General features: G+C 58.8%; 1 protein-coding gene across 4 annotated transcripts; it reads left to right on the top strand.

The window, feature by feature from the left end:
• The first annotated feature begins 52 nt into the window (after positions 1–52).
• On the top strand, positions 53–19,434 carry EPS8L1 (EPS8 signaling adaptor L1). 4 transcript variants are annotated; one of them, XM_090046877.1, is made up of 22 exons: positions 53–2,260; positions 4,987–5,158; positions 6,068–6,118; positions 6,541–6,581; positions 7,710–7,768; positions 8,115–8,276; positions 8,670–8,819; positions 9,728–9,810; positions 10,163–10,284; positions 10,827–10,879; positions 11,046–11,175; positions 11,594–11,682; positions 11,987–12,061; positions 12,661–12,809; positions 13,874–14,015; positions 14,429–14,457; positions 15,681–15,780; positions 15,975–16,163; positions 16,272–16,371; positions 16,871–17,051; positions 17,761–17,893; positions 18,116–19,434. In XM_090046877.1, exons 3-22 carry the CDS (start codon positions 6,102–6,104, stop codon positions 18,200–18,202), a joined length of 2,091 nt encoding a protein of 696 aa, XP_089903003.1. In that variant the 5' UTR covers positions 53–2,260; positions 4,987–5,158; positions 6,068–6,101; the 3' UTR covers positions 18,203–19,434. The 4 variants fall into 4 exon arrangements, with proteins under 4 accessions (XP_089903003.1, XP_089903004.1, XP_089903000.1 ...); XM_090046878.1 differs by having other exon boundaries at positions 4,987–5,649; positions 8,115–8,234; XM_090046874.1 differs by having other exon boundaries at positions 4,987–5,649.
• The last annotated feature ends 7,071 nt before the right edge of the window (positions 19,435–26,505 follow it).

Here is a 26,505-nt window from a genome sequence, read left to right as displayed (position 1 = left end):
AGACCTGCTGTTTGGATACCACCCCTTTATTTATCCTGTGGCTCTTTACCTTTGTTCCTGCTCTTCGTTTAAGTGAAGCTGATTGTTTTTAGCTTTCAGGAGCCGGCACCAGCTCTGCTACCCTGCCCCCTCTCATCCTATGTTTGTGAGAGGGGTACCCCCTCCAGCGTCTCTGTGGGTGGCACCACCCCTTTACCTCTTCCTTAGTAATGGACATTTTGCTTGTGGGCTGCAAGGCGGGAAGAGGTCTTTGTTGGTGTAAAGGAGCCGTGAAAACTACTGCCACCGGAGCCAAGCTTGCGTCCGGCAGGATTGAAGTCATGCCAACTTTGGATCTCTGTTGTTGGGGAATAGCCACAGGCTAGGCAGGGAAAATAGGAGCCAAGCTGGGGGTGCTGTTGGTAGGTGCTAGTGGGGCAAGGTGGGGATTTGATGGTGCTAGGGGTGGGAGGTAAGGAAGAGGAGGGTGAAGGTGGGCTGAGAAAAAATTTGGGTAAGGTAGAGAGCAAGGCAGCTGGGAGGTCCTGTGGCAATGTTAGGGGTGGGGGCGAATACAGTGTTAGGGGACTGGGTATTAGGGGGCTCCCTGGATGCTGGGGGGGCATCTCACTGGGATCTGTTCCTGCTTGGCTCTGCCCCCTGCAGCTTGATGGAGCCCAACAGGGGTGGGTTTACTACACTACTCCCAGCAGCCTCTGCTGTACTTTGTGGGGGGTGGAGGATTCATGTCCTGTCCTGGCCCCATCTCCTTTGAGGTATCAAAGGGGATATGGCTTTTTTTCCCAGCAGCCTTGGAGCTGTACCTTGAGGTGGGGGGAGCTGGTGCCCCACTTTGCCCTAGCTTCTTTGAGGTGTCAAAAAGGGGCATGGGGGAAGATTCCTAGTTTCTTCCTGAAAGGGCCTGTGCATGTCCCCATGGTCTGGGCAATGAGTGTGGGGATCCCAGGTTAGTGCCACGCTGTGGTGGAAGTGGGGCAGCATCCCCTGGGACCAAACAATCACATGACCCCCCCCCCCAAAAAAAAAGTGTGGGGGGGGGCATGCGCAGGACTGGCTTTGACCTACTCACTTCCCTGCTGCCAGCAGCTTAGTCCCCCACTCCACCTGCTCCAGTTCCCCAGCAGAACTGGTCCAGATTCTTGGCTTAGCCGAAATCCCATCTTCTATGAGCCCAAGTGGGGGGTGGGGGAAACTCTGCTGTCCAGGGACTTTCAGATTCCCCCCCCACTCTCCTGACTTCAAAGGACGGTGGGGGCTGGGCACAGACCATAGCTTCCCTCTCTCTAAGTGCCACAGATAGCCCATGTGCCACACAGCAAAGGGCCTACTGGGCAAGGACCATTCCAAAATAAAAGGGGGTGGTGCACATACTTTTCTTAATATGAGGGCACTATGCACCACCCCCCACAAGCCAAATCATGTCAATTTGGCCACCAATCCTGGCTGCACCCCTCCCCCCACAAATCCCCTCCCCAAATATTCCATGCTATGCAACCCACCCACTGCAAAGCACTTCCCCAGCACCCGGTGCCATGCACTCCTCCCTTCCCAGCAGCCTCTCTGCTCACCGTTTACAGTGGCGCCTCCATGAAATTCCTTGCCATGTAACCTGTTGTCCCACTGCCACCTTCCTCCATTGAAACAGCTCCTTCACCCCCTTCAATGAACATATCTGTATATAAAGGAAAGTATTTTCTATAAAAGCCAAACCTCACTTGTGATCCAACTTGATCCCCTTCCCATCCCTTCCCCAGACAGAGAAAGTGTGCAATATTGCATGAGGATTATTTTTCAACAAAAAAAGAAAAAAAAAAGAAATTCTATATATTGTATTTGTTTATCTAGCAGCTTAGCTGCCAAACTTTAAAAGCACAGGGAGGAAAATGTCAAAAGGGCAAAAAAAGGAGGAAAAAAAAGCCAATGTTAAAAATAAAAGTTAAAAAAAATCAAAATGACTTTTGCCTGTCTTTTCTCTGCATGTATGTGCAACACAGCACTGTTCAGAGAGCAAGTGTCCCATGGAGGACCAGCAGGAGGTGTGTAAAAACCCTGGGAAAAATCTGAGGGTGTGTTAAGGCAGGAGGTAAGTGCTGGTTGGAGCAGGGTTAAAGTTGGAGCAGTTTTGTTGTGTACCCTTGCGTCAGGAAGTATAATTGCTGCCGCCCTTTGGGAAGGGCTGGAATGTGATTTGTGTCCATTGACTTTCTTTTTTTGTTACGGTCGGAAGGGCACGGTGAGCAGCAGGGCTGGAGCAGCACAGGTATAAATAGAAAATCGCTCATAGTAATGATTCCCCTTTTAAAAGGGGTGTGGGTTAGGGTAGAGGGTGGAGTGGGGTGGGGCTGGGAGCCAGGACTCCTGGGTTCTGCCAGTTGTGGGAGCAAGGTAAGCTGTGGGGGGCTGGAGTATGGGGCTGGAGGCAGGATTTGTAGGCTCTGGCCCTAGCTTTGGACAGTGGGTGGGAGTTGGGTCTGGTGGGTTACAGTAGGGGTGATGGAGCCCATAGGGGTGATGGAGCCCAGATCTCCTGGGTTCTGCCCCTGGCTTTGGGAGAGGAGTGGGGTAAGAAGGGTTAGAGTGGGGAGGAGTGGGGTATTGGAGCTGGGACTCCTGGGTTCTCTTCCTGCCTTGCTGTGGATTAAGTCTGTACCTGTATGCAACACCAGGGCCTTATTCTCTGCCTGGTTCCACCCAGATCCAGCTTAGCCACTAGTGACCTAAGTGTCTTCCTCAGGGTGGCATCAGCCCTGCCTGCAGCCCCCATGCCAGGGCCTTGTCCCACTGCCCTATTGCCTCCTTTCCCAAAGCTGCCTTCGCTACAGGGCTCTCATCTCTGGTTCTACCTTGCCCTGCCAGGCCCAGGAGCCTTGTAGTACTGTCTGCTTCCTCCCCCATCCCCTGGGGCCTGAAGTGGCCTCAACTCCCTGTTCAGTTCTTTTTTCCATGGACTGTGCTCCTCTTCGTTTCCAAGGGGTCTGCAGCCCACAAAAGGCAGTACCAGGCCTTTCTGTGCCCAATGTTCCCAGGATGCTGCCCCCACCTCCTCATCTCTGCTCCCGAGGAGATGGATCGGAAAGGTGGGGTTAGGAGCAGAAATAACGGTGCAGGGACTGAGGTTGGGTCTGCAGCAGGAAGAATCTCCTGGTCCAAGAGTTTCTTCCTCCAGCAATGAGCCCAGGGCTGGGGGAGCTGGGAAGGAGATGAGGCCCAAGAGGTGTCTCTCAGCCCTACATCCCTCAAGTCTCAGCAGAGGACCCCCTCCCCTCCCATGATGGGGGAAACTTGCCTTTCAGAAGCTGTTTGCACTGCAGAAACAACAATGTCCCTGAAGGCAGAGCTGCCTTCCTCTAACTGCCACTCAGGGAGAGAACTCGGGTGTCCTGGCTCCTAGCCCCACGGCTCTAACCCACCAGACCCCACTTTCTTCCCAGAGCTGGGTAGTACCAGGGAGTCTTGGTCTCCCGCTTCTGTCATCCCCTATGCTCTAATGGCTAGGTGTCTCAAGTTTATCTGGAGAGGGATATTGCTCTGGCCTTGCTCCCTCTGGGCTCAGCTGGAGGCCCCAGTTCCTTTTCTCCCTCACTCCTGTGGTACTACCCAGTCCCAGGGGGGCATTTCTGAGTGCTGCCCGTGCCCCCAAAGCAAGGTTCTTCTCCAGGTATGGCGCTGGGTGACTCAGACCTAGCCCTGGCTTGCCCAGAGGGAGCTGTGCTACCGGTCTGGCCAGCTCAGGGGTCACCTGTGCACCAGAGAGGGGGGTTGCCCTCACCCCTGGGCATTGGGCTCTTGTGTGTTAGAGCCAGAGAGTGGATAGGCAGGAACAGAACCTAGGCCCTGCCACAGAAGACCTCCCTCCCTTTTTCTAATTGGGGTGGCATCCAGACATCTTGGCTCCCGGCCATCCTTGCTTTATCCTACCAGACTCCCAGGACTAGGATAGAACCCAAGTGTCCTGGTTCACAGCCCCCAGCTCCAACCCACTAGACCCCGCTCCCCTCAGAGCTGGCCTGGATCCCAGGTGTCCTGGCACCTGCTGCTACCCCCCAGCTCTACCTCCCCAGAGCCCACTTTCCTTCCTGGCCTGAGGGTGGAACCCAGGTGTCCAAGGGGGGTATGGGGAAGGGGTCAGGCTGTTTTGGTTATGTGGGAGAGGAGAACCTGCCTTCCTCCCCCAGTGCTGGCTGAACCCCATTGTCCAGAGCAGGGTGCGTGGGGTCCTCTCTGGCCTGGGTGGGGAAGGTGAGAGGGAAGAGCCCAGCCTGGGAGATCTAGTGCTGCAAGTGCATTGTAAAGGGTTAAAGGGGCCAGGGTGTGCCCAATCTTGAGTCAGGCTAGTCAGACCAGGATCCCAGCCCCTCCCAGTCCCACACCTGCCTGTTGCCTGCCTGTTTGCATGCCAGGGAGGGGAGCGGCACCAGGGCCACAGCACCCTCCACCCCTCCCAGGGGAAGAGGAACAAAAGGTCAGGTATGGGACCCAGGAGTCCTGTTTCCCACCTGCCCCTCCCACAGCTGCAACAACTCAAACCCTGCTATAATCCACTAGACCCCCCACTTCCAGAACTGGGGTAGAACTGAGTAGTTTTGCCTCTTAGGCCTCCCTCCTGCCTCTAACCATTAGGAGCTACTTCAGTCTACCAAGGGCTGGACCTGGCTCTGTCTGGGCTTTGCTGGATGCTCTGGTTCACTTCCTTGTTCCCACCTGAGTCTGGCTTCTTGTGAGTTTGATCCAGGCCAAGCCAGACCTGGCCCTAGTTGGATACACTGGGTCACTGTCTTCCTGCAGCAGTGAGAAGAGTGAGGGCACCCCAATGTGTGGGTTGTGGGGTGCTGTGCTTCAGGGAGAGGTGGAGGAGCACAGCATGATGCTGCCTGCAAAGCCCTTTAGCACCAGAACTGCAAACCCTGATCTCCAGGCTGTGTCCCCTGCTCCCCATGTCTCCTAACAGCCCCCCTCCCCACAATCCCTGCTTGTTTTCCCCATCAGTATCAAGCATTGTTCCTGTCTGCTGTCTTTCCCCTACTGCGCCTCACCCCAGAGCCAGCTGCCTCCCAGTGCCAGGTGAAGGGGTCCCTGTATAAACCGCCCCATAGTGCCACACCCCAGAAGTGGCTGCATTCTTAGTGCTGGGTGGGACCAGCAGTGACTGTGCCTGCAGGTAAGTGTCTTGCTCTGGGGTTTGGAGGGGAATATGGCGTCAGCTCTGCTTTTGTACTATGCAATGCTATGACTTGACAGGGCCAGGAATGGCCTGTGAAACCCGCCTCTGCTGGGTGCACCTGGTATAGCCAAAGGGATGGAGACTTGAGGGCTCTTCCCCGCAACCCCCTCCGCTTCCCAAAGCTGGGAGACAACCCAGGTGTCCTAGCTCCCTGCTGTAACTCACCAGCCAGGCTCTGCCCCTCCAGACCATTAGGGTCAGGTTTATATTTACCCGTACCCTCTTTCCATCTGGGCTCAGGAGCTAGGAGTGGGGAGGGCTGAGCCCAGAGCTACCTGTGCAGGTATGCATGGGGGTGTGGCCTGGCCTGCCACTCACCGGCCAGGCAGCAGGGCACACCTGTTACCAGGTGACACTAGGGCTGGAACCACGTCCCCCCACCCGGACATGTTGCAGGTCTAAGCTGCATAGGGTTGGTGTGAGAACAGGTAAGTGTGGGGGGGATCTTACCTTTGTATAGCTTGGGAACAGAGAGGAGAGGTCCATCCTTGCCCCACCCCCCCTACCCCTGGGGGACCCTGGAGGCCAGGGATCATGTCCCTTAGGGGTCCAGCCTCCTGCAGCATGGAGGAAGAGGATGGGGGGCTGAGGGGCCCTAACCCAGCAGTTAGGGCTCAGGGACTATCATTTGGCTGGCGGCTCTCACTCTGGACAAACAGAGCAGCATGGTTAAGAAACAGAGGTCATGTAACATGAGGAACCACCCAGCCCCGGACTCCTGGGTTCTGCCCCGATTTTGGGGGAAAGAAGAGTTGGTGGATTAGAGCAGGGCAGTGGGAGCCCGGATGCCTGGGTTCTGTCCCAGCTCAGGGTAGCAGCTGGTTTTCTCCCCAACCCCACGCCCAGGTTCTTGCATGCCAGTTCCAGACTCTCCTGCACCATGAGCTCTCCCGACAAGTGAGTCCCGTCCCCCACCCCCTGCCTTCATTTTGGGGACAGTATGGGAAGAGGAGTGGGGTGGGGTGGGGTTAGAGCTGGAGGTCAGGACTGCTGGGTTGTTTCCCTGCTCTGGGAGGGGAATAGAGTCTAGAGCAGCTGGGGCTGGGAGCCAGGACTCCTGGGTTCTGTCTCAGATCTGGATGGAAAACCAGTCAAATCAGGGGCAGGTGGGCAGCCCGGAGTCCTGGGTGCTATTGCAGCTCCAGGAGGGGAATCGGGTCTGGTAGTTTAGACTGGGAGGGAGATGGGAAGAGCCAGGACACCTGGGTGCTATCCCAGGTCTGGACAGGGAATCCTCCCCCAACCCACCCTTAAATCTAGCCTGCTACAGAGCCCTGCCTCTGCTTTTTTAACCCTTTCCTCTGTGATCCCTTCTGTAGTGGGCTTGAGCTGCCCAAGCCGAGTGCAAGGGACATCTACGGTGAGTCCGTAAGCTGATGCCACCTCCCTCTGGGGATGATGGGGGGCAGGTCTTTTGGGGGCAAGGGAGGTATTGAAGGCAGGGATCTGGCACTGGAAGGCAGTTAAGGGGAGAGAGTAGGATTGGGAAGGGCTGGAGTTTCACTCCAGGGCTGCGATGCCCCAAATCGGGGTCCCAGCTGCCTGGAGCCCTTAATTGCTCCCATGCCTGCTGTCAGTTACCCTGCAGAGAGCACTAACTCAGGGCGGCTGGACCGCTGGGGTCGGTGCAGGATAGGAACTGGTCCCCAAACTGCAGGGACTGTACACGAGGAGTCCCCAGCATCCTGGGAGGAGGGGGGGGAGGGAGGAGGGGGTACCGGGGCGCTGTGTGTTATAAGGTCTCTGTGGAGCTGGGGCATCATTGTAGGGGCCTTGCACACTGCTGCACTCTACTGTCATAAGAGGTCTTAGCCGGGTAGTGAATCTGGGTATGGCCAGGCATTATTATAGGGTCACCCAGTGTGTTATTGTAGGGTCTCTGCACTGTTGCTTTGCTGCTGTAGGTAGGGTCTGAGGTCTCTCTCAGGCTGGGTGGGCATTGCTGTGGGGCTGCTTGTGGTGTCCTTGCAGGGCTGAGGAAGTGGTGGCAGGGTCACTGTGGGGCTGGGCAGTGGCTGCGGGGTCTCAGAGGGGTTTTGGGGTGGTTATGAGGTCACCAGGAGGTAGTAGCAGGGTGTCTGCAGGGCTGTGGGGTTGGAGACTGGCTGTGAGGTCTCCCCACCTGAAATATAGGAGACATCATCCTTAGTCCTCCTCCACCTCCCCTGGAGGAGGGTCCTCTGCCCTACATGCCCTCCCTGCTTGGCCGCCTCCCTCAGAACAGCCCCACAGGCCTTTGTCCCCTTCCCCTACCCCTGCCCAGAAAGGGAAAATGAAAGAAACCCAAAGCCCAGGTGGGTGTGGACTGGAGTGGTGTCCAGCTAATCCCCAGTCACCAAACTGATTCCTTCAGGGGATGCTGGGAAATCCCTTGAAACAGCCAGTGCCTTGCCCTGCTGCAGGACTGGACTTGGTGTCCCCTGGCAGGGAACAGGCCCCTGCCCCCTTCACCCCTGTCTCATTCCCTCCACCTTCTCTCTCCCCACAGAACAGAGGAAGAAGTACTCCAACATCATCATGGCTGATGTGTCCCAGTATACTGTCAATGTGAGAGGCTCCTGTCCTCCTGCCCTGGGCTTTGGAGGGATGGGGTGGGAGGGGGGTATGGGGAGCAGGGGGGGTAGATATGGAGGGGCAGGTATAAGGGCCCCAGTGCAGTGTCTGACTCAAGGGTGGGATGTCCCCTTCTCTGCTCAGGGGGGTGCTAGACACAGGCATGGTTCCTAGGCAGGGGGTGGAGATGGGCATGAGGCCTTTCCTCTCTAGGAAGCACTGATCCAGCCACAAGGGGGAGCTGGGTGGGGGGCCTTGGCTGTCACTCAAGGTGTGTGTGGGGCTCTGGGCTGGGTGTGGGGTGTATCTGGCTCACCCCCACCTGCCTACCCCCTGCCAGCACCTGGTGACTCTCTCCCTGGGGGAGGCCGAGGACCTGCACACAGTGGAGGATGCTGTGCGGAAGCTGGGGGAGATGGACACCCAGGGCCACCTCTGGGCCCAGGAGATGGTTCTGCAGGTCACCAGCTCCACCATCAAGCTCTCTGACATTGACTCCAAGGTGGCGGCTGGGTGGGGTGGGGCGGGGACTGGGGAGAGGTGGGGGGCAGAGGGAGCAGGTCCTGAGGGGGCTGGATCTAGGGCAGAGTCTGGGGATCCCTGGGGTGCAGAGCCTGGGGAGAGTGGTTCTGAAGGCAGGTGCCAGGGCCTGGGGTGCCCAGGGGGGGTTTAAAGGGGTGGTTCTGGGGGCGCTGGGTAAAGAGGCATCTCTGGGACAAGGGACCTGGCTCTGGGATGTCCTGGGGGCACCAGGTTTGGGAGTGCTGTTTTCAGGGGGGTCGTTCTAGGGGCATTGGGTCAAAGGGCTGTTCTGGGCAAGCCCCCTCGGTCTCTGGGTGCCCTGGGTGGTTATGGGGGACCCCCTGGCCCATGCATTACTGTCCTCCCCCCGCAGGAGGAGCTGGAGAACTATGGCCTGGCGAGGGTGCTGCGCTGTGAGACGGTGCTGGTTCCAGGCCGGCCCCGCTCCTTGCTGTTGCTCGTCTTCCAGGAGCCCCATCAGCCCAAGCCCAACGTCCACTTCTTCCAGTGTGACCAGACTGGGGTGAGGAGCACCCAGACGCCTGGGTTCCTACTCCCCTGTGGGGTACCATCTCGTTAACCAGCTTTTAGGGCTGTTGGCTCCACCTGTTAGATGACATCACTGGTGTACCCCCTCCTTTTGCTGCGCTGGAATTTCCCCAGACCCCTGGGCTCCCCCCTGCATTCTGAAGTCCTTCTTTAAATGCCCTTGAGCCATCCACAGCCCCACCCCCTTTTTCCCATCATGCTCCAGGGTACCAGCACCATCTGTGCAAAGCTAAATGGGATAGGAAAGACCCAGATCCTCATGGGCCAGTTAGGATATGGTGCCCATTGCAGGAAGTCTCTCCTTCCCAAGACTGGGTTAGCCAGTCAGCTTCCACAGCTTTGGTTTCCCATTGGAAGAAGTCATCCCCACCTCACCCCCTTGTAGATGGGGCACCTATGCAACCTCCACCAATGGGTTTCCAGTATCACGTGTTCCTGGTCCAGAATGTCCTAACTTCCAGTGCCTGGGACTTCCATCCCATCATCTTCCAGAGCCTTGATTTCCATTGCAGGAAGTCTCACCTTCAAATGGGAAGGACTTTTTACTCCATGAGCCAATCAGCTTCCAGAGCCCAGAGCAGGATCCCAGGAAGTCCCACCTCTTTTGGGATGTTGACCACCCCACCTACTGGTTGTTCGTCCCTAGAGGAAAATGCTGCCATGTTTCTTCCAGCTTTGTCCCAAGCAGGCCTGTTGCCCCATGGCATGCTGGGTAACAGATGGCCACAGGCCGGAGGGTCTGATCCGGTCAACAGTGGCCTGCCCACAGGAGTGGCTGCTGATACACGAACAACATGGGACCACAGTGGACCATCTCCCTCCCACCCCACCTCTCCAAATCAGCCCCATTTCCTACATAGCCTGGTCTCTCTACCCCTCCAGGCAGAGCTCCTTCAAGAGGACATCAACAGTGCCCTGATGGACTTCAAATCAGGGGGTAACACTCGGAGGAAAGAGGTGCTCAGGTGGGACCCTGGCATCTGAGAGACTCTGGCTGGAGAATGACTGTGGGGTGGGCTCTGAGGGTAGAAGGGGAGCCCTGTGTTCCCTTTGTGGGGTGCGGGGCAGAGGGTTCCTCAAAGTTGGGAGGGGGGAGATGGGGATCTTTCTTGGGGGCTGGGGTGTCTCCAGGGCATAGGGGACTGGGGGTCTTCAGGGAAGGGTATAGGGGAACAGAGGGGATGTGGGGTGGGGAGGAAGAGTTGGGGGGGGCCTTGAGGGAAGAGAGGTGCGTTTAGGCACAAGGCCATGAAGGTGGGGTCTAGCAGGCACTGGTGTGTCTCCTGTGGTCACCTCCATGCCTTGTGCCCATTGCAGAACCAACCAGGAAGAGATGAGGCAGCAGCAGGCGGCTCGCAGCCCCCACCCGCCTGGCCCCAGGAAGGTGATGATTACCCCCTCAGCAGCCCTGTCCCTGCAGGACAGCCTAAGAGGAGCAGGTGAGGGGAAAGAGCCCCGGCATTCTGGCTCTCCGCTCCCCCTTCCGTAACTCCCAGACTCTCCTCCTCTCCCAGAACAGGGGAGAACTCAGGTGCCCTGACTCCCAGCCCTCCCCGCTTTACCTCACCAGACCCCGCTGCTCTCCCAGAACTGAAGGGGAGAATCCCCTCCCCCACTCAAAGCCACTAACCCCAGTCCCCTTCCAGAACCAGTATAGAACCCAAGTGTCCTGGCTGCTGACCTTCCCCTTTCCCTCCCCACCAACTCCCCATCCCACCAGACCCCTCACAGTGCTCGGAGAGAACCCAGGCATCCTGGCTTGCAGCCCCCAACTTGTAAGCCACTAACCCCAGTCCCCTTCCAGAGCCAATATAGAACCCAAGCATCCCCCCATCCCTGCTCTACCCCACCAGAGAGAGAACCCAGGCATCCTGGCCTATTCCCTCCCCCCAGCTGTAACACAGCAGACCCCAACCCTCTCCCAGCCACCCCTATGGGAGAGAACCCAGGTGTCCTGACTTCCTGCACTTTCTGCCATCAGCCGACTCCTCTGAGCCCTCCCGTCTGGCCTTTCTGCGGGCTGAGCAGGACATGGTGAGTTCTGATGGGCCTGGGTGGGTGGGGGCAAATGAAGGGGAGGGGGCACACAACACGTGGCACATGAGGGGCCCTGTGCATACCTGAGGGACTTTGCATGCTGGTTTGCGCTGGCAGCTGCCCCTGAGCGAGCCATGGGCTCACAACCTCCCCACTCCTGTAGGAGCTGTTGAACCGGGTCTTTGATGATATCGAGTCTTTCATGGCCAAGCTGCAGAAATCAGCTGAGGCCTTTCGGATCCTGAATCAGCGCCGGCGCTCACCCCGGGGGCAGCACCGCCAGCAGCCGGGGGGTGAACACGACCTGCCTTTCTCCCCATCCTCAGCCCCTCCCCACCTGTACTGCCCCACATGGGAAGCCCCCTGTGCAAAAGGGGCACTACTGAGAACGCTCCCCACCTCCCTGTGGGCACTTCATGGCCCGCACTGCAGACTCCCCTACACTGGTGGGGTGCTGCTGATTTGTGTGGGGAGAGGATGACGGGGGACATTGTTCTCCGAGCTGCAGTCTTCCTGCCCTGTGGATGCCCTAAGTCCCCCTCTCCTGCTTTGTGAACACTACCTCTATCCCCCAACTGACCCATGTGCTCCCCCTTCACTCCTCACCCTACTAGGGACCCCCCTCTGGGATGCCCCCATGACTGCCCCCACCAGCCCCTGACTGCATCCTGTCCTCCCAATGGAGTGTTTAACCATTTCCTCCCCATGTAGAGGGGCTTCTGACCCTCCGGGCACGCCCCCCCTCCCTGGAGGAGTTTGCAGATGTCCTGGCCAAGATGAAGTATTCCTTCAGCCTGCTGGTGAGTGTGGGGTCACACCAGTGGGGGATCACACCAATGGGAACCCCTCCCCCAAAGGTTTAAGTCTCTCCCAGCCTCCGCTAGAACCCAGGCATCCTGGCTCCCCATTTTCCCCCATGCCCCACTCCAGGCTGGGACTAGGACCCAGGTATCTTGGTTTGCTGTTCCCCTGCCCTAACCCACCAGATCCCACTCCCCTCCGAGAGCTGGAGAGAGAACATGGGCGTCCTTCCCTCTCCTTTCCCCCAGCTGGAACTGGAGAGGTTTATTGATACTGAGTTGGGGTCCCCTCCCCACCCCACAGGCAAGACTGCGTTCAGACATCATGAACCCCAGCTCAGAGGAGCTTGTCCATTTCCTCTTTGGGCCCCTGAGGACGGTGAGTTGGGTGCACAAAGACAAGTCCTTGCATTAGCCTGGGGTGGTGCTAGGCCGGGGGTGAGTTTGGAGGGGCAGGGGCTGTGAAGGGTAGTGGTGGGGGTGGTGATACCAGCATGGAGGTGGTCTATAGGGATAGGAGGAGGGGGCTATAGGGATAGTGGGGAGCCATTTTAGAGGGAACTTGGGAGCCAGTTGCAGAGGGGAGTAGGTGGGGGCTGGCAGAGTGGAGCTGCAGGGTGTGTATCTCTGGGGGAGGCACAGAGGGGTTGTGGAGGGCACTGAAACTCCAGGGTCTCTCACCATTTATTGTGGGGGGTTGAAGGGGCTCCTGGGAGCAGGGGTGTAGCTGAGTGTCTCTCACTGCCCATTCTTGGAGGGCTGCTGTGGGCACTGGGGAGGGACCTTGGACCCCCACAGGTGGAGGGGTTGGGGGCAGGGCTCTGTCCCTGGCTGGTTTGTAGGGGGAAGAGTGGAGGGCTGTCTGGGCACCTCTGTGGTTTTGAGATCTGGGTCTTTGTCCCTGACTGAATTGAATGGGGCTGGGACCTGGCCCGTATCACTGACAGCTCCTGGGGTCTCTCCCCATCCCCATCCCAGGTGGTGGAGGCCTCGGGGGGGCCACTCTTTGCCAGCGAGATCCGCTCTCCCATGCTAACCCTGGAGGCCGTGACTCTGCTGCGTGGCTGCCTGAGGCCTGAGGAACTCGAGCTGTGGCATTTGCTGGGGGAGAACTGGACTCAGCCCCGGTACCTACTTACCTGATGGAGAGGTGCCATGCAGGAAGGGTTGGGGGGGAGTGCTAGGTCCAGCTCCCCGAACTAAGTCCCAGCTGTGGCCCTGAGTTTGCTTGTCCTCTGGGGTTTCCCCTGATGCACCTGTCCCCAGTTCTGTGAGTTCTCCTTAAGTTTTGCCTATGGTTCTGTGCTTTCACCCACAGCCCCTCGGTTCCACCCCAATTCTCCCTCAGGTCCCATGTTTTGGCCCATGATCCTTTGCCCTCAGAGGTGAGCCAGGCAGGGCTTATGCCTCGGGTCGCTGTGGGACAGGCCAGGGAGGTTCAGCCTCTCACCTTCCCTTACCCCCAGCAGCTGCCATATGCTGCATAAGGCTATAAGACCCTTACTTCAATGGCTGCAAGACCTAGAGCCTGGACAAAGCCTGATGCCTAGAGGAGTCAGAGCCTTGAGCCCCCTGGCCCCATTACAGCACCCCCATCCTTTATCAGCACCAGGGGCTTACACCCTCCTCACTCACCCATGGTTATTCTCCTGTTTGACCCCCTCCCCGGACTTCACTCTCCGAGCTTTGAACCTTCAGGATCCTTCCATGTCCCTCACGATCTCCCCACTGTCTCCACCTGCAGTCCTTGCTTCTACCCAGGGGGTGCCTCAGTTTTGCCCCCTGATTCTTTGTGACCTCGCCTGTGATCCTAGGCCTAATCCCTCCATGTTCCTTATAATTTTGACCCAGAATTCCTTGCTTTTCTCCCCAGGGTCTCTGGATTTCACCTGTGAACATGCCCGTAATCCCACGGCTGATGCTTTGATGTTCCCCAGGATTTCCATTCGCACCCCCTTCCTGTTTTTCCCTACTTGGCTTTGCCCACAAGCCTCCCCACAGCCTCTTAGGATCTCTCTGCAGTCTCTCCCATGGTCCTGTGGCCTGTGGTTTATTTCAGGACCCCCTGCTCTCTCCTGACCCTGCCAGGATCCCACCTGGTCTCCTTGCATTGGCCTGTGATATCCCACCACATCCCAATCTGTATAACTGCCCCCCCCCTCACCGCAGCTCCATTTTTGCCCCTCCCCAGGGTGGACTTCCCACAGGGCCGTGCTGCCACCTACACCCCAGCCTTCTGGAGTGGTTGGGAGCCGCCAAGCCGAGACCCCTCTGGACAGCCCTGGGAGGACCCTGTGGAGACACAGCACCGGCATGAGGAGCGCCGGGCACAGGTGAGGGAGGCCAGGGGAGCAACATCATGGCAGGGAGAGGCAGCCAGCAGCCCTCAGCACAGAGTGGGGAGGGCTGGGGGTCTGCAGAGAGGGAGAGAAGGGAGTGTGTGGCCCCCACGGTAGCAGAAGGGGCCATTGGGGGGAGGGGGTGAATATAGTGCCCAGGCCATGAGTCTTATCAGTTAGAGGTGGCACTGGACAGGGGAGAGTAGGTGTGTGTCTGGGGTGGCTTGCTGGGCACTGTGGAGAGGAGGCGGGGGGCAGACAGGCTCAAGGGAGGGGTGTCAGAAAAGGGAGATGGTAGAGGGGGGTCCCTAGATATAAGGGGAGCCCTCTGGGGGCAGGGAGGTCGCAGTTGGAGATGCAATTCCCCCCACCCCACACTCACTCTTCCTCCTGTCTCCCCTCTGCAGCAGTCAGCACCTTCCATCGAGGCCAACGGGTACGTACCACCCTCAGCAGGCCCCTCCTTGCCCCTCATCAGACACACCCTGGCAGGGGATAGGCTGCAGGCACTGGGGGGCTCACAGCGGGTGCTGGGGAGGGGTGGCAGGGGAGGGGGAATGGGGAAAAGCGCTGGGTTCAGAGCCCAGGAGCCCTAAAGATGCCTTTTCTCTGTGTGTGCGTGTATTTCCCTTTGTTCTGGGGGCAGGTGGGTTCGGTGGTGAGGGCAACCGGGAGGCAGAGGAAGAGATGGGGGCTTCTGGTAGACAGAGGGGGGGCTGGAGGGTGAGGGGTGGAACATGGAGGTGGGGGCAGGGTCTTAGGGACAGGGGGTGGGGTTTGGAGCCTGGATGGGGCTAGGGTTTAGGGACACGTGGGTGGAGTCTAGAGTTGTGGGTGGTCCTTAGGGTAAGGTGGGTGGGGTTTACAGCCTGGAGGTGCAGGGGGGGGGGTGGTCAGTGCCTGGAGGTGGGGGGTGCTTAGGGGGAGGTGGTGCGGTGGGGGGGTAAGAGGACTGGAAGAATGGGTGGGGTTTGGGCTTGAGGGCGGGGCTTCTTAAGGGAGCCAATTAGGGTGAGTTTGGAAGGGGCAGTGGTAACTTGGCACAGGCAGGGAGGGTGTTAAGGGATCTCAGGTGAGTGCAGGGGATGGGGCCCCGGCCAGGGACTGGGGGATGCAGATCAGGCCTCAGCGCTGAGGAAGCATGGGGGGATGGAGAGGAAGGAGGATCCCGGAGGAGAGCCTCGCCCTGCCCCGCCGCCCCCCCGGCTGGGCCCAGCACTTCGCCGAGCCCCCGGGTCAGAGCAGGAGGCTGAGGGGCAGCTCCACTCAGGTAGGGAGTGGGGGGCACCCGGTTCTCTCTCCCATCCCCCTAACCCTGCATGCACTCGGCTTCTGGGGTCTCCCCTGCTCTGCCCACATTGGGGCAGGCAGTTCAGTAGGGGGGAAGGAGGAACATGGGGTCCTTCCAGACCCCACTGCCCCCCTGAGCTGGGAGAGAACCCAGGTGTCATGACCGCCCTCCCCCCGCAGTGAACTCTAACCTGACAACCTCCACTCCCCTTCCCCACCTGGGATGGCATGCAGGTATCCTAAGGTGTCCTGGCTTCCAGCCTCTTCCCTGCTGTAACCCACCAGGTCCCACTCCCCTCTTGGAGACAGGCAGGAAACCCAGGTGTCCTGGGCCCCCTTTTACCCATATTTTCCTTTGCTTTTCCCCAGCCACAGGCACTCTGGAGATTGCAAGTTTGTGAGCTGCACATATGAATTTGTGGCCAGGAACAGCAGCGAGCTGTCAGTGCTGCAGGGGGAGCTCCTGGAGGTAAGCCTGCCTCATGGTCACCCTAGCTGGGGGCACTGCTGGGGGGGAAGCTTGCAGCAGCTGGGGGCACTGCCAAGAAGAGGCTCGCAGCAGCTGGGTACATTGCTGGGTTGGGGGGAAGATCTCAGCAGCTGGGGACACTGCTGGGGAGAAGCTCACAGCAGTCCCCAGGGCCTATTTCTTTCCCTCCCCAGGTCCTGGAAGACTCCAAGAGGTGGTGGAAGGTCCAGAACCATTATGGCCAGACGGGCTATGTCCCCTACAACATCCTGGCTCCAGCACTGGGACCCGGCTTCCCTGGCACCCACAACAACGGTGTTGCCCCAGCCAATGGGAACAGCAGCACTGGCTCCAGCTCTGGCCAGGGCATCTCTAGGTCCCAGGTGAGCAGGGGGTGCTGGTTGGGCTGGGCTGGGGCTAGGGGCTTGGTATGAGGTTCTGGGTTGCCAATGCTTCTTCTTTGCAACATCGTCCCCACCACTTCTGGATAGAAATCCCCTCCCCAGCTGGCTCCCAAGGCCAAGGTCCCAGCCTTGCACCAGGCCAGGTGGGACAGCACCGAGGGACTCGCTGTGGACCCCAGTGAGAAAGGTGAGGGGCCCTCGTGGGGGGGGGGGGCAGGTATTGGCATGGGGACCAGGCCCTGGCCTGTGTCTGAGCAGGGGAGGGCAGAGCCCCCCCATCGGGGGAAACCAGCCCCTTGCCCCTGTGGAGGAGATGGGGGAGGGGCCTCAGGGAACCCACCCCTTTGTTTGGGGGGTTTCCAGAATGCCCCACTCCTCTGTGGGGGGGAGCAAGGAGCCCCAGGAAGCCTCCCCCAATGGGCAGAGGAGGGAGGGATCCAAGAATGCCCTGCCTCTCTGGGGGAGGGGCCTCAGGGAGCCCTGCCCTTCTGTGGGGAGCTGGAGGGGTCCCAGGAAGACCGGCCCCTGTGTTTGGGGCAGGGGGAGTAGCGGGTTGTCCCCAGGAGGCTGCTTCTTGTGTGTGGGAAAAACGGGGCATGACCCCACCCCTCTTTAGGCCAGGGAGGGGCGGGGGCAGGAGGGTCGCCTCTCCCAGTGCACTGTGGGTAGCACTTCCTGTCCCGCAGACTGGCTCAGCCAGCTGAACAGCATGAATAAGGAGCTGCTGCAGCGTCTGGCCAACGGGCACTCAGGCCCCGCCAAACCCCTGCACGTCCCGCGGATCCCGGACACCTCCGTGCCCCTGGGCTACGACTCGGACCCGGCTCAAGTCCAGGCCTGGCTGCAGGCCAAAGGCTTCAGCCCCCAGTGAGTCACCATGGGTCATTCTCAGGCTCAGCAACCATTGACCTTTCCTGGCCCATGTGGCTCCATAATTGGCCGGCTTGATGCATCTCTGCTCTCTCATTGGCTGGTTTCCATCATTTTGTTTCACTTGTTCTCTGCTCTGATTGGCTGGCATCAGCATCTCTTAGCTGTTTGATTTGCTAGCTTGACTGCTTGGTGTACCCTGATTGGATCGACTTTGCCACCTTGGCACCCTCTCTGTGACTGGCTGGTGGGATCCTGGGACAGCTGCAACTGGGCAGAGCCTTGGTTTGGGATTCCTGTCAAATACGATTGGTTGGGTGGGGAGAAGGAAACCGATGCCATAGCGATTGGACCAATGCCTAGAAAGGCTGAGTCTGTGCTCACTGGTCATGTGACTGTGGAGGGGGGCCACTGTACAAAGCTGTGTTTTCCCCCAGTTCCCACCCACAGCATGGCTGGGGGCGCTGCTGTGAAGAAGCTTGAGGCATTTGTGTTTCCTCTCCCCTGCTGGGGGCACTATTGGTATCATTGAAGGAGGGTTCCCCTGCCTGGGGCACTGCTGGGGGGAAGCTTATGATGCTGGGCTCCTCTGGCCAAGGCACTGCTGCAGGGAAGCCCCCAGCCAGGGGATTTGGATGGGGGGAGTGGGCTGATTGAGGGGGCTCCATGGGGCAGCTGATTATGAGTGCTTCCTTCCCCTGCCCAGGACGGTGAGTGCCCTGGGGGTGCTGAATGGTTCACAGCTCTTCTCCCTGCACAAAAATGAGTTCAAGGCTGTGAGCCCCGAGGAAGGAGCCAGAGTCTACAGCCAGGTCACCGTGCACCATGCCATGTTGGAGGTATTAGCCCCTCTTGGGTCCCAGGGAGCTGAGAGCCAGGGCTTCTGGGTTCTATCCCAGCGCTGGGAGAGGAGTGAGGTCGGGGGTTAGCATGGGAAGTGGGGAGCCAGGACTCTGGGGTTCCATCCCAGCTCTGGGAGGGGAGCAGGGTCTAGTGGGTGAGGGTAGGCTGGGCTGGGAGCCCGGACATCTGGGTTCCACCCCAACTCTTTGCCCTGCCAGGACTCCAGGAAGATCTCTGAGTTGGAAGCTGTGATGGAAAGACAGAAGAAGAAAGTGGACAGCGAGACAGAAGCCTCCAGCCTGTGAGGAAGCCAACAGCAACACCTTTGCCCTCCCTTGGTACCATGCAGCTGGAAGCATGGGCCACTGGCCTGCTGTGCCTGGTGTGACTGCCACCCTGGCCCCCAGAACTGGCCCCCACCCCACAATTGTGCCTCCCTGAATGGACTCTCCTGCAAGTACATGCCTCCCTAGGAGGAGGTGGTTGCTGTCAGTTGCATCTGGACTTCCCCACACCCACAGGGGTGGTTCCCAGCACTTACTTGCTTTTCCAAGGTTTCTATCTCCTGGTGTGTGTGTGTGTATATATATATATGTATATATATGTGTGTATATATATATATATATTTTTTTTTTACTCCAATATTTATTTTATAAGGGCAAGGGGCAAGCTTTAAAATGTGGGGTCCCCCTCTCTTTTCTCCTCTAATGGTATATGAACCTTTTACTCCCCCACTTCCTCCAGAGTCGTACAGCCCTGACCCCTGCATTAATGGGGCCGCCCCCTAATTTCCATCCCCCTCCCCAGGGTATGCAGTGCCCTTTCTGGCCCCTGGAGGAGGGCAGCAGCACACCCAGGCACCTGCAATACCAGCTCTGAGCACTGGGGGCAGCACTCCAGCCACCTGCATCCATGCAGTGCCCCTTCCTAGCCATCAGAGTAGCACCCTGTCTGGGATGTGGTCTCTGGCTACTGGGGGCAGCAATTCCAATGTAATCCCCTATAGCTTCCCCTCCATAGAGGATCCTATGCAGCCTGGCCATGGGGCGGGGGGGTGGGTATTTGCTTGCAATGCCAGCTCTGGCCACCAGAAAAGGACCAAACTCTGAGAGTAGCAGTGATTTCAGGTTGTATAACCTGTTCCATTCTCATCCCTCTTTTTTCATTCCTCTCCCTCTGCCCAATGTTAAGTGTTCAGGCTGAAATTTTCCCAAGTTCCTTCTCTGCCGAGGGATGAACTTTTAGGGGAGGTTCTGCGGGGTATCAGTTCATTGAAAGTGAAGCTGGTGGGAGGGAAATTGCAGAGCAGTTGTTGCCCTTCCAGGCACCTTAGACATGAGCTGACGTTGCTGTTCCCTGTGGTTTGTGTTCCCTTTTGGTTTTTCCTTGTGTGAATGAACCCTGAAAAAGAGGGAAACACGGTTGGAGTGGTGGGCGTTACTCCCTTTTATGCAAGTGCAATATCTGTGGTGGGTAATTTAAATCTTGTAGAGGATTAGATTAGGTAAAGTGGGATGAATTAAAGTATTATGCATCAGATGTTTATATGCATTATCGTAAAATTGGAAAGATGTTGGGCTGGAAGGGGCTGTTCTTTTATGGTAGTTTGACTCATTGGGATGCATAGGCTTCCGTGCTCTCAGAAAAGGTCCCCCTCTGAAAAGGCGGGCAGTTGTGGAGCAAATTGGGTAATCTTTGAATCAGAGCATAGAATCATAGAGCAGTTGGGCAGGGAGGACCTTTGAGAGGGCATCTACTCCAACGCCCTGCCTGAGGCAGGATCAGCCCCAGCCAAACCACCCTGTACCAATCCAGCCACCTTGGCAGAACAAGGAGCAACAGTGTCAAGTTGCAGCAAGACAAGTTTAGTTTAGATATTAGGAAGAATTTTCTCACTAGGAGGGTATCATAGAATCAATGAGTCGGAAGGGACCTAGACAGATCATCTAGTCCGACCCCCTGCCATGGGCAGGAAGGAGCACTGGGGGTAGGAGGGGTCATAAGACCCCAGCCAGGTGCCTATCCAGTAAAGCAATGGAATAGCATACCCAGAGAGGTGGTGGAAGCTCCATCTATGGAGGTTTCTAAGGTCTGGCTTAACAAAGTCCTGGCTGGGATGATCTAGTTGAGGCTACTGCTGCTTTGAGAAGGGGGTTGGACTAGATCAGTGTTTCTCAACCTGTGGGTCATAACCCAAAAGTGGGTTGCAAGAATATATGAAAGGGTCATGAACAAATGTTGAAAATGGATTCTCCTTTAAAGGAGAAAAACATGAGAAATGGTGGCTTTTCTCTTGCAGGCTAGCAAACTTTCAGCTAGCAAATTGCTGCTTGGGGCCTACATGCCTCACACCCCACCCCCAGCCCCACACATCCACCCCTGCCCCACATACTGGAGGGCTGGGACGTGGGGACAGCAGGTTGGGAGTGAGGGGCACTGGTTTGGAACTGGCCATCAATGTTTACATATGGGTCCTGGCACAAAAAATGTTGAGAACCACAGGATTAGATGTCCTTCTGAGGTCCCTTCCAACCTTAATTTTCTATGATCCTTTAGCCTCTTGGCAAAGCTACTGTCAAATGTAACACAAGACATAATCCCCAAATTGCCACAGGTGAAGCAGAGGGACCACGGCAGCCACCCTCCTGCTGCTGGAAAAGGTTGTTTATATGTACACAAGAGATCCCAGGTAGAGGCCATATTTGCTGCTAGAGGAAAGCAAAACCCCTCCATAGTCCATACCATTCTGACCGTGGGCTAAAACTCCTTGCTGCCCCCAAAGGCTGGGAGCTGAGCGAATGGGCATAGCTGGTTCCTGCCCAGAGGGATTTCAGTCCATCAGGCCCAGTGGTTCTCAGCCATTTTAGACTTGAAAAATCCAGCTGTGAGCTTTTGCTCTGTTTTGACTACAGGGAAATAATAGAGCCATAGCACTTAAGCCCATGGCAGGTCAGGATGCTTTTAACATGATGGTTTCCTGTTTGAAAGCTCTGGGTCTATCTTGTGACTTGCGCTGGTGCACCCAGCAAGGGTCTCATGCACCCCAGGATGCCATCACACCCTGGTTGAGAACCACTGGGCTGGGCAAAAGCAGGTTTCTCCCTGACAAAGGGGAGGCCCCAGGCCCCAGGCCCCAGGCCTGCCTGAGCTGGGTCCATTCCTGACATTGGCCAGCAGGTGTCACGACTTGCTTGTGTCCTCTTTGTGGAGAGTGGAGTCCCCAGGGCTTGGAGCTGTAGCTGCTTGTATTTCGGGGGAGGGAGGGGCACCCAAGGCGGGGTGTTTTTGTGGGTTAAAAGTAGGGGCGGGGGAAGGCTGGGAGCCAGCTTGGGAATAGGAGGTTTCCCAAGGAGGGGTGGGGTAGGGGGCTGTGGACCTGGAGGGAGGGGCACTGGCATGGGGGGGCATGGCTGTGGGTTGAGAGTGAGGGGCACCAGCATGGCTGGTGGGGACGGAGTGGAGTGAGCAGAGGGCCATGGGGCAGGAGTGACTTTCTCTAGCTGGGGCTTGTCTGTCCTGTTGAGATGGGCCGAGGGAGTTCCCAGGGCTCAGATGCCATCCCTCTCTGTCCCCTGCCAACGTGAAGCCCTTGCCTGCCGTCAGCCATATGCCAGAGCCCTGGGGCCCTGGCTTCCACAGTTGATCTTGTGCTTCTGATGCAATTCCTCTCCTGTTGCTTCATGCCCCACTGAGCCAGTGCCAGGGTCTGGCCCTGTTGTGCTACCAACAGCAGCTCCTGAGCTCTGTGCAGCTCTGCTAGAAGTGGGGCAGGGGGAGGAGGGGAGTGGGGCAGACACCTGGGTTGCATCCTAGCTCTGGGAGCCTAATGGTGGGCTGTTGCATGACCAGTGGGGTTGGGAGCCAGGATGCCTGGGTTCTTTCTTGGCTTTGGGAGGAGAGTGGGGTCTAATGATTAGAGCTGGATGGGGGAGCTGGGAACCAGGACACCGGGGTTCTGTCTTGGCCGTGGAAGGGGTTGGGGGGGGGGGGTGCTGGTGCTGGTGCCCGTGCTGCTGTGGGTGGAATCAGAAGCATCCCAGAGCCCTACTGACCTTTCTGGGGCAACAGATAACTCTGGTGGCTGTTAACATGCTAGGGGACACATTCTCAACCCCCTCCCACACAGCTGGGGCTGGAATCACAGAAAATGAGGATTGGAAAGGACCTCAGGAAGTCATAAAGTCCAGCCCACTGCTAGGAGCAGGACCAGCCCCAGCTATCTCATCCTAGCCAAGGCTTTGTCTACCCCATCTAACAACTTCCTGCTTGCCCAGGCTGGCACCAAGATGCAGCCACCCCTGTGGTGGGGCCCAGGCCACTGCTGGGGTGGTGCACATTTGGGGTGGGCCCCTCATCCACAGCCTGGCCCAGCTCTTTTCCCTCTGTGTCCATGAGTATCTCTTGCCTGCTGCCCCCTCCCCCTTGCCTGGGAGCTACCAGTGGCCCATTAACACCCCCCATCCAGTCCCCTTTTCCTCTCCAGCCCTTCTTCCTGGCTCTTCCTTCCCAGGAATGAGGCCCCTTCTGTCTCCAGGGGCCTGATCCTCAGTGGGCTCAGCCTGTGTGTCCACCCCCACTGCCCTCCATCCACCCCTGCTCCTCTGCAGACATGCATGTGTATGCACATGGGGACATGAGCACATATGCACATGGACAGAGGGACACCCCACACTTGGACGTGTATGTGCACAGACACAGGCACGCACACATGCATTCCTCTGGATATCTGGTTCCAGGACCACCCCCCTCCCTCTATCCATCCTGGTACAGAAAGAGTGAGATGGGGGGATGCCTGGGTTCTCCCCCAGCCCCGGGAGAGGGAGCAAGGCTGGTGGGGTAGAGCAGGGGGCGAGAGACTGGAGGTCCGGGTTCTCTCCTACCTGGGGGGGAATCCCTCCTGTCTGACTCTACCCCCCACTCCTGGCTGCACCCCCTGGGCCGGGGAGAAGTCAGGTCGGGCGGGGGGAGAGGCCGGGGAGGGAGGGGCAGGGGCAAAGCCAGGGGGAAAGGAAGGAGGGCAAGGGCTGAGTGGGGTGGGGAGGGTGAGGCTGGAAAAGGAGACAGCGGGACAGTGGAAGTGATGGGGGGGCGAGAAATGGGTCCCAGCTGCTCTGTTTTGGGGAGGATGTGGCCGAGCCCCCCCCGCCCCCGCGCAGCGAGAGGGCCCAGGGGCCGGGCCGAGGCCCCCCCCGCCCGGGAAGTTCGCGCCTCGTTGCCGCCAGTCCCGGCCCGTCCCTGCCGGGCACCACCGCCCGGCCCTCCCCCCTCCCCCGGGGCGCTGGGACCCGGATCCCCTGTGCTGGGAGGCCTGGATCCAGCGCCCTTCCAGAGCCGGGAGCGAAGCCAGGGGCCCGGGCTGCGAGACACCGCCTGCGCCCCCCCGTCGGACGCGCTCTGCACCGCGGGGCTGGGCCAGGTGGGGGCGGTGCCCGCCGCCCCTCTTCCACTCCGCCCGGCCCGCCCCGCGCCGCCCCGATGTACCGCCTCCCTCCCCCCGGTCTAGCTATCTGCCCCCATCTCCCCTCCGGCTATGTGTTCATCCCCACATCCCCCTGTCCATCTGTCTATCCATCCGCTGAGTGGCCCCCACATACCATCTTCTTTCTGCCTATCTACTCCCATATGCCCGCTGTCTGTCTGTCCATCCCTCCATCCATCCCCACACACCCGCCTGCCTGTCTGTCTAGCCCAGTGATTCCCTGCCAGAGGCCACCCCACCCTGGGGTGCCCTGGGACCCTGTCCGGGGTGCCAGGCAAGGCTAGCGCCGTTCCCGTGCAGCAGGAGCAGGAGTTTCCGACGGGCGCCCCGGGGGCAAAAGCACGCCGAGCTGCGCCCGGCTCCCCGGCCCGGCGGGTCGCGCGGGCTGCCCTGGCGCGGGCGCTGCTCCCACGTGGCCGGGGGACGAAGGGGCTCTGCCCCGCTCCTGAGCTCTTCGCCACGCGCGAGTAGTGAGTGCCAGCGTGTGCCCGTGGGCAACCAGCAACCAGAGGGTGGCTCAGAGCCGGGGTTTTCTCAGGAGGCCCCGAGCCGAGGAGCGCTGGGCCGCTCCGGCTGCCCCTGCCCCTGCCCTGTCCTCCCCAGGCACCCCTCGCTGCTTCGCCCTCTGTCCATCACTGACAGCCCCACACGCCCGCCACCCCTCCCTACCCCGCCCCCCATCGCTCCATCTCTCGCCGCCCCCCGGGCAGGGATCCGCCCTGGAGCGGACACACTGTCCGGACAGTTCAGCCCCGGGGGGGTCTCCCTCCCGCGGACCCCGCTCTCGGTGGCGGGGAGGAGGTTGGGAGCTCCCCCCTGCCCCGCTCCCACTCATAATCCCAATTTTAACAACTTGGGGCATTGTCCCTTTAAAAATACATAGTGGGGGGAGTTTGGGTAGGGCGGGGCGGGGCTTCGCGAGAAGCCACGCCCTCTTAACCCTTCCCCGCCCGGAGGTGCGGAGCAGGAGCAGGCGGCTTCGGCGGGGATTGTGTCCCGATCACGGCGCGGTTGGAGGTGGGGGCCGGGGCCGGGGCCGGGGCCGGGGCCGGGGGCCGGGAGCAGCCCCCAGGGATGGAGAAGGGGAGCTTGAACGCGTGGTGTGTGTGCGGGGGGAGTACAGGGGTACGTGTAGCCCCTGGGGTGCAGTGTTTGCTGGGGGCGTAGGGCAGGGGCTCTGGGTCTAAGGGGTTGCAGAGCGGGGTGTATCTGTCTCTGTCTGTCCAGGACTGGGTGTGTGTGCGTCCAGGATTGGCGGGGGGGGGGGCAGTGTGTTGGAGTGTGTGTCCAGGGCTGAGTGTGTGTCTGTGTGTGTCAAGGCTTAGGGATTGGATGGTGGGGGTTGGGGGGAAGACGAGTGTGTCCGGGGATGGTGAGTGGACCTGCAGTGTCTGGAGGTTGTTTAGGGGTGTGTATGTGTGTGTCCACAGGGGTGCCTGAGTGTTGTCCAGGGGTATGTGTGGGGGGTGGTGTCCAGGTGGGTTTTGGGGGGTGGTGTCCAGGGAGGGTGGGGGGTATTGTCCAGGGGTGTGCACGTGTATGTGCCCAGGGGTGTGTGGGAGGGGGTGTCCAGGGGTCGGGATGTGTGAATGTAAATCCAAGGGGGTGTGTTTGTTGCGGGGGGTACATAGGGGTCTGTGTGTAAGGAGTTGCAATGTATATGTAGGCATGTGTGCATAGGGATATTTGTGCAGTGTGTTTGCTGGGGTTGCAGGGTGTGTATGTATATGTGTGTGTGTGGAATAGGGGGCAGGGGGACTGCAGGCTGTGCGTGTCCAGGGCGGTGAGGAACAACCATTTTGGTAGGCGTCCCATAAATTAGCCCCGTGCCCTTCCCAAGTGCCACTCTCATCCCCTTTCCCTGTCTGATCCATTGTTCTGCTTTCTCCTCACTGCCCTGTGCCCCCTGCCTGCTCTGCTGCTCTGCTTTCCTTTCCCTGCCTTATTTGCTGCTGTGCTGCCTGCCCCCTCCGTGATCTCCCATGTGCCACACACGGGCTGCCTGTGCCGCTACTGGCACCTGTGCTATAGGTGGACCCCTCTGGTGCGGGGCTGGAATCAGTGTGAGCATGGAGGAGTGTGGGTATGGGCCCCTGGGTCTGTGTACTAATGCAAGGGTGCGAGTGCGCCTGTATGTGGAGGTGTGTGTAATTGAGTATGCAGGGGTCCGAGTTCATGTATAATATTCTCTGTGTGTGTGTATTGGGTGTGGAGTGTGTGTATATTGAGTGTGTATTCAGGGTGGGGGATGATGTGTGTGCATTCAGGGTGTGTCAAGGTGTTTCTGTTCGGGTCCATCTCTACTCCAGCCTCAGCCGCCTCTCCCTCACCCACCCACCCTGTTAGGGGCCAAGTCTGGCTTGTGGCCACACCCCAAGTCACGTGTCCCCGGGCATGTTCTAAGCATGTTGTAAGTGTGTTCATTTCGCCGGAGCAGGCTTTGTCGCTTGGTGCATGTGGGCTCCTGCCCTTATCCTCACTAGTGACCGTCTTGGATGGCACAGCTCTATTTCTGGGCCACTTTGTCATTGGATTCCCTGATTGGTTGCTTAATTTGTGCCCGGTTCTGCTATGTGTTCCCTGGCTCCCTGCCTCCTGGAGCTGCTGGGGGAGGCTGTGTTTGCCCCCTTGCTCTCTTGAGGTTTTGGATTTGTAAGGTGAATGGATTGGCTGGGTAACTTGCTTCCTTCCGGACCAAATTGCCTTCTTCTTTGCTTGAGGGCACAACTGTTGCTTTTTCATGCTTTTGCTGTTCTTCTGGGTCTGATCTTCTGTTATGGTTACAGTGAAGACCAAGGGGGCTCAGCCTCCAGCCCACAGCTCAGATCTGATCCACAGAGCCATGGCATGCGGCCTGTGGGGATCCTCACGGTTTGGGAAATTTGGCAGCAGGGGAGTGGTGGAAGATCTGCATGGCCAGATCAAACCCTACCTGGGCATGGCCAGGCCCAACCCCCCTGCCCATTGCCTTGCATCTCTGAATCAGGACTGAGCTATGACCCCCTGTGCCCCCTAGACATCAGGATTGTGGCCAAGCTGCTCCCCAGCCCCCCCCCCCCCAATTGGGGCTGTGCCATGCCTACCCCTGCCCCTCCCACACGTCTAGATCAGGCCCCTGCCACGCTGGCC

The sequence above is a fragment of the Crocodylus siamensis genome, chromosome 5 (assembly GCF_052110815.1).
Source record: "Crocodylus siamensis isolate JL-2025a chromosome 5, ASM5211081v1, whole genome shotgun sequence".
Taxonomy (NCBI): domain Eukaryota; kingdom Metazoa; phylum Chordata; order Crocodylia; family Crocodylidae; genus Crocodylus; species Crocodylus siamensis.
The sequence above is the reverse complement of the archived record's forward strand: the minus strand, read 5'-3'. Positions and strand labels throughout refer to the sequence as shown.

Bases quoted from the DNA above. Each gene is read 5' to 3' on its own strand.
- EPS8L1 (XM_090046877.1), top strand. The intron at 16,164-16,271 runs GTGAGCAGGGGG...ACTTCTGGATAG, and splicing joins AGGGCATCTCTAGGTCCCAG to AAATCCCCTCCCCAGCTGGC. The intron at 16,372-16,870 runs GTGAGGGGCCCT...CCTGTCCCGCAG, and splicing joins TGTGGACCCCAGTGAGAAAG to ACTGGCTCAGCCAGCTGAAC.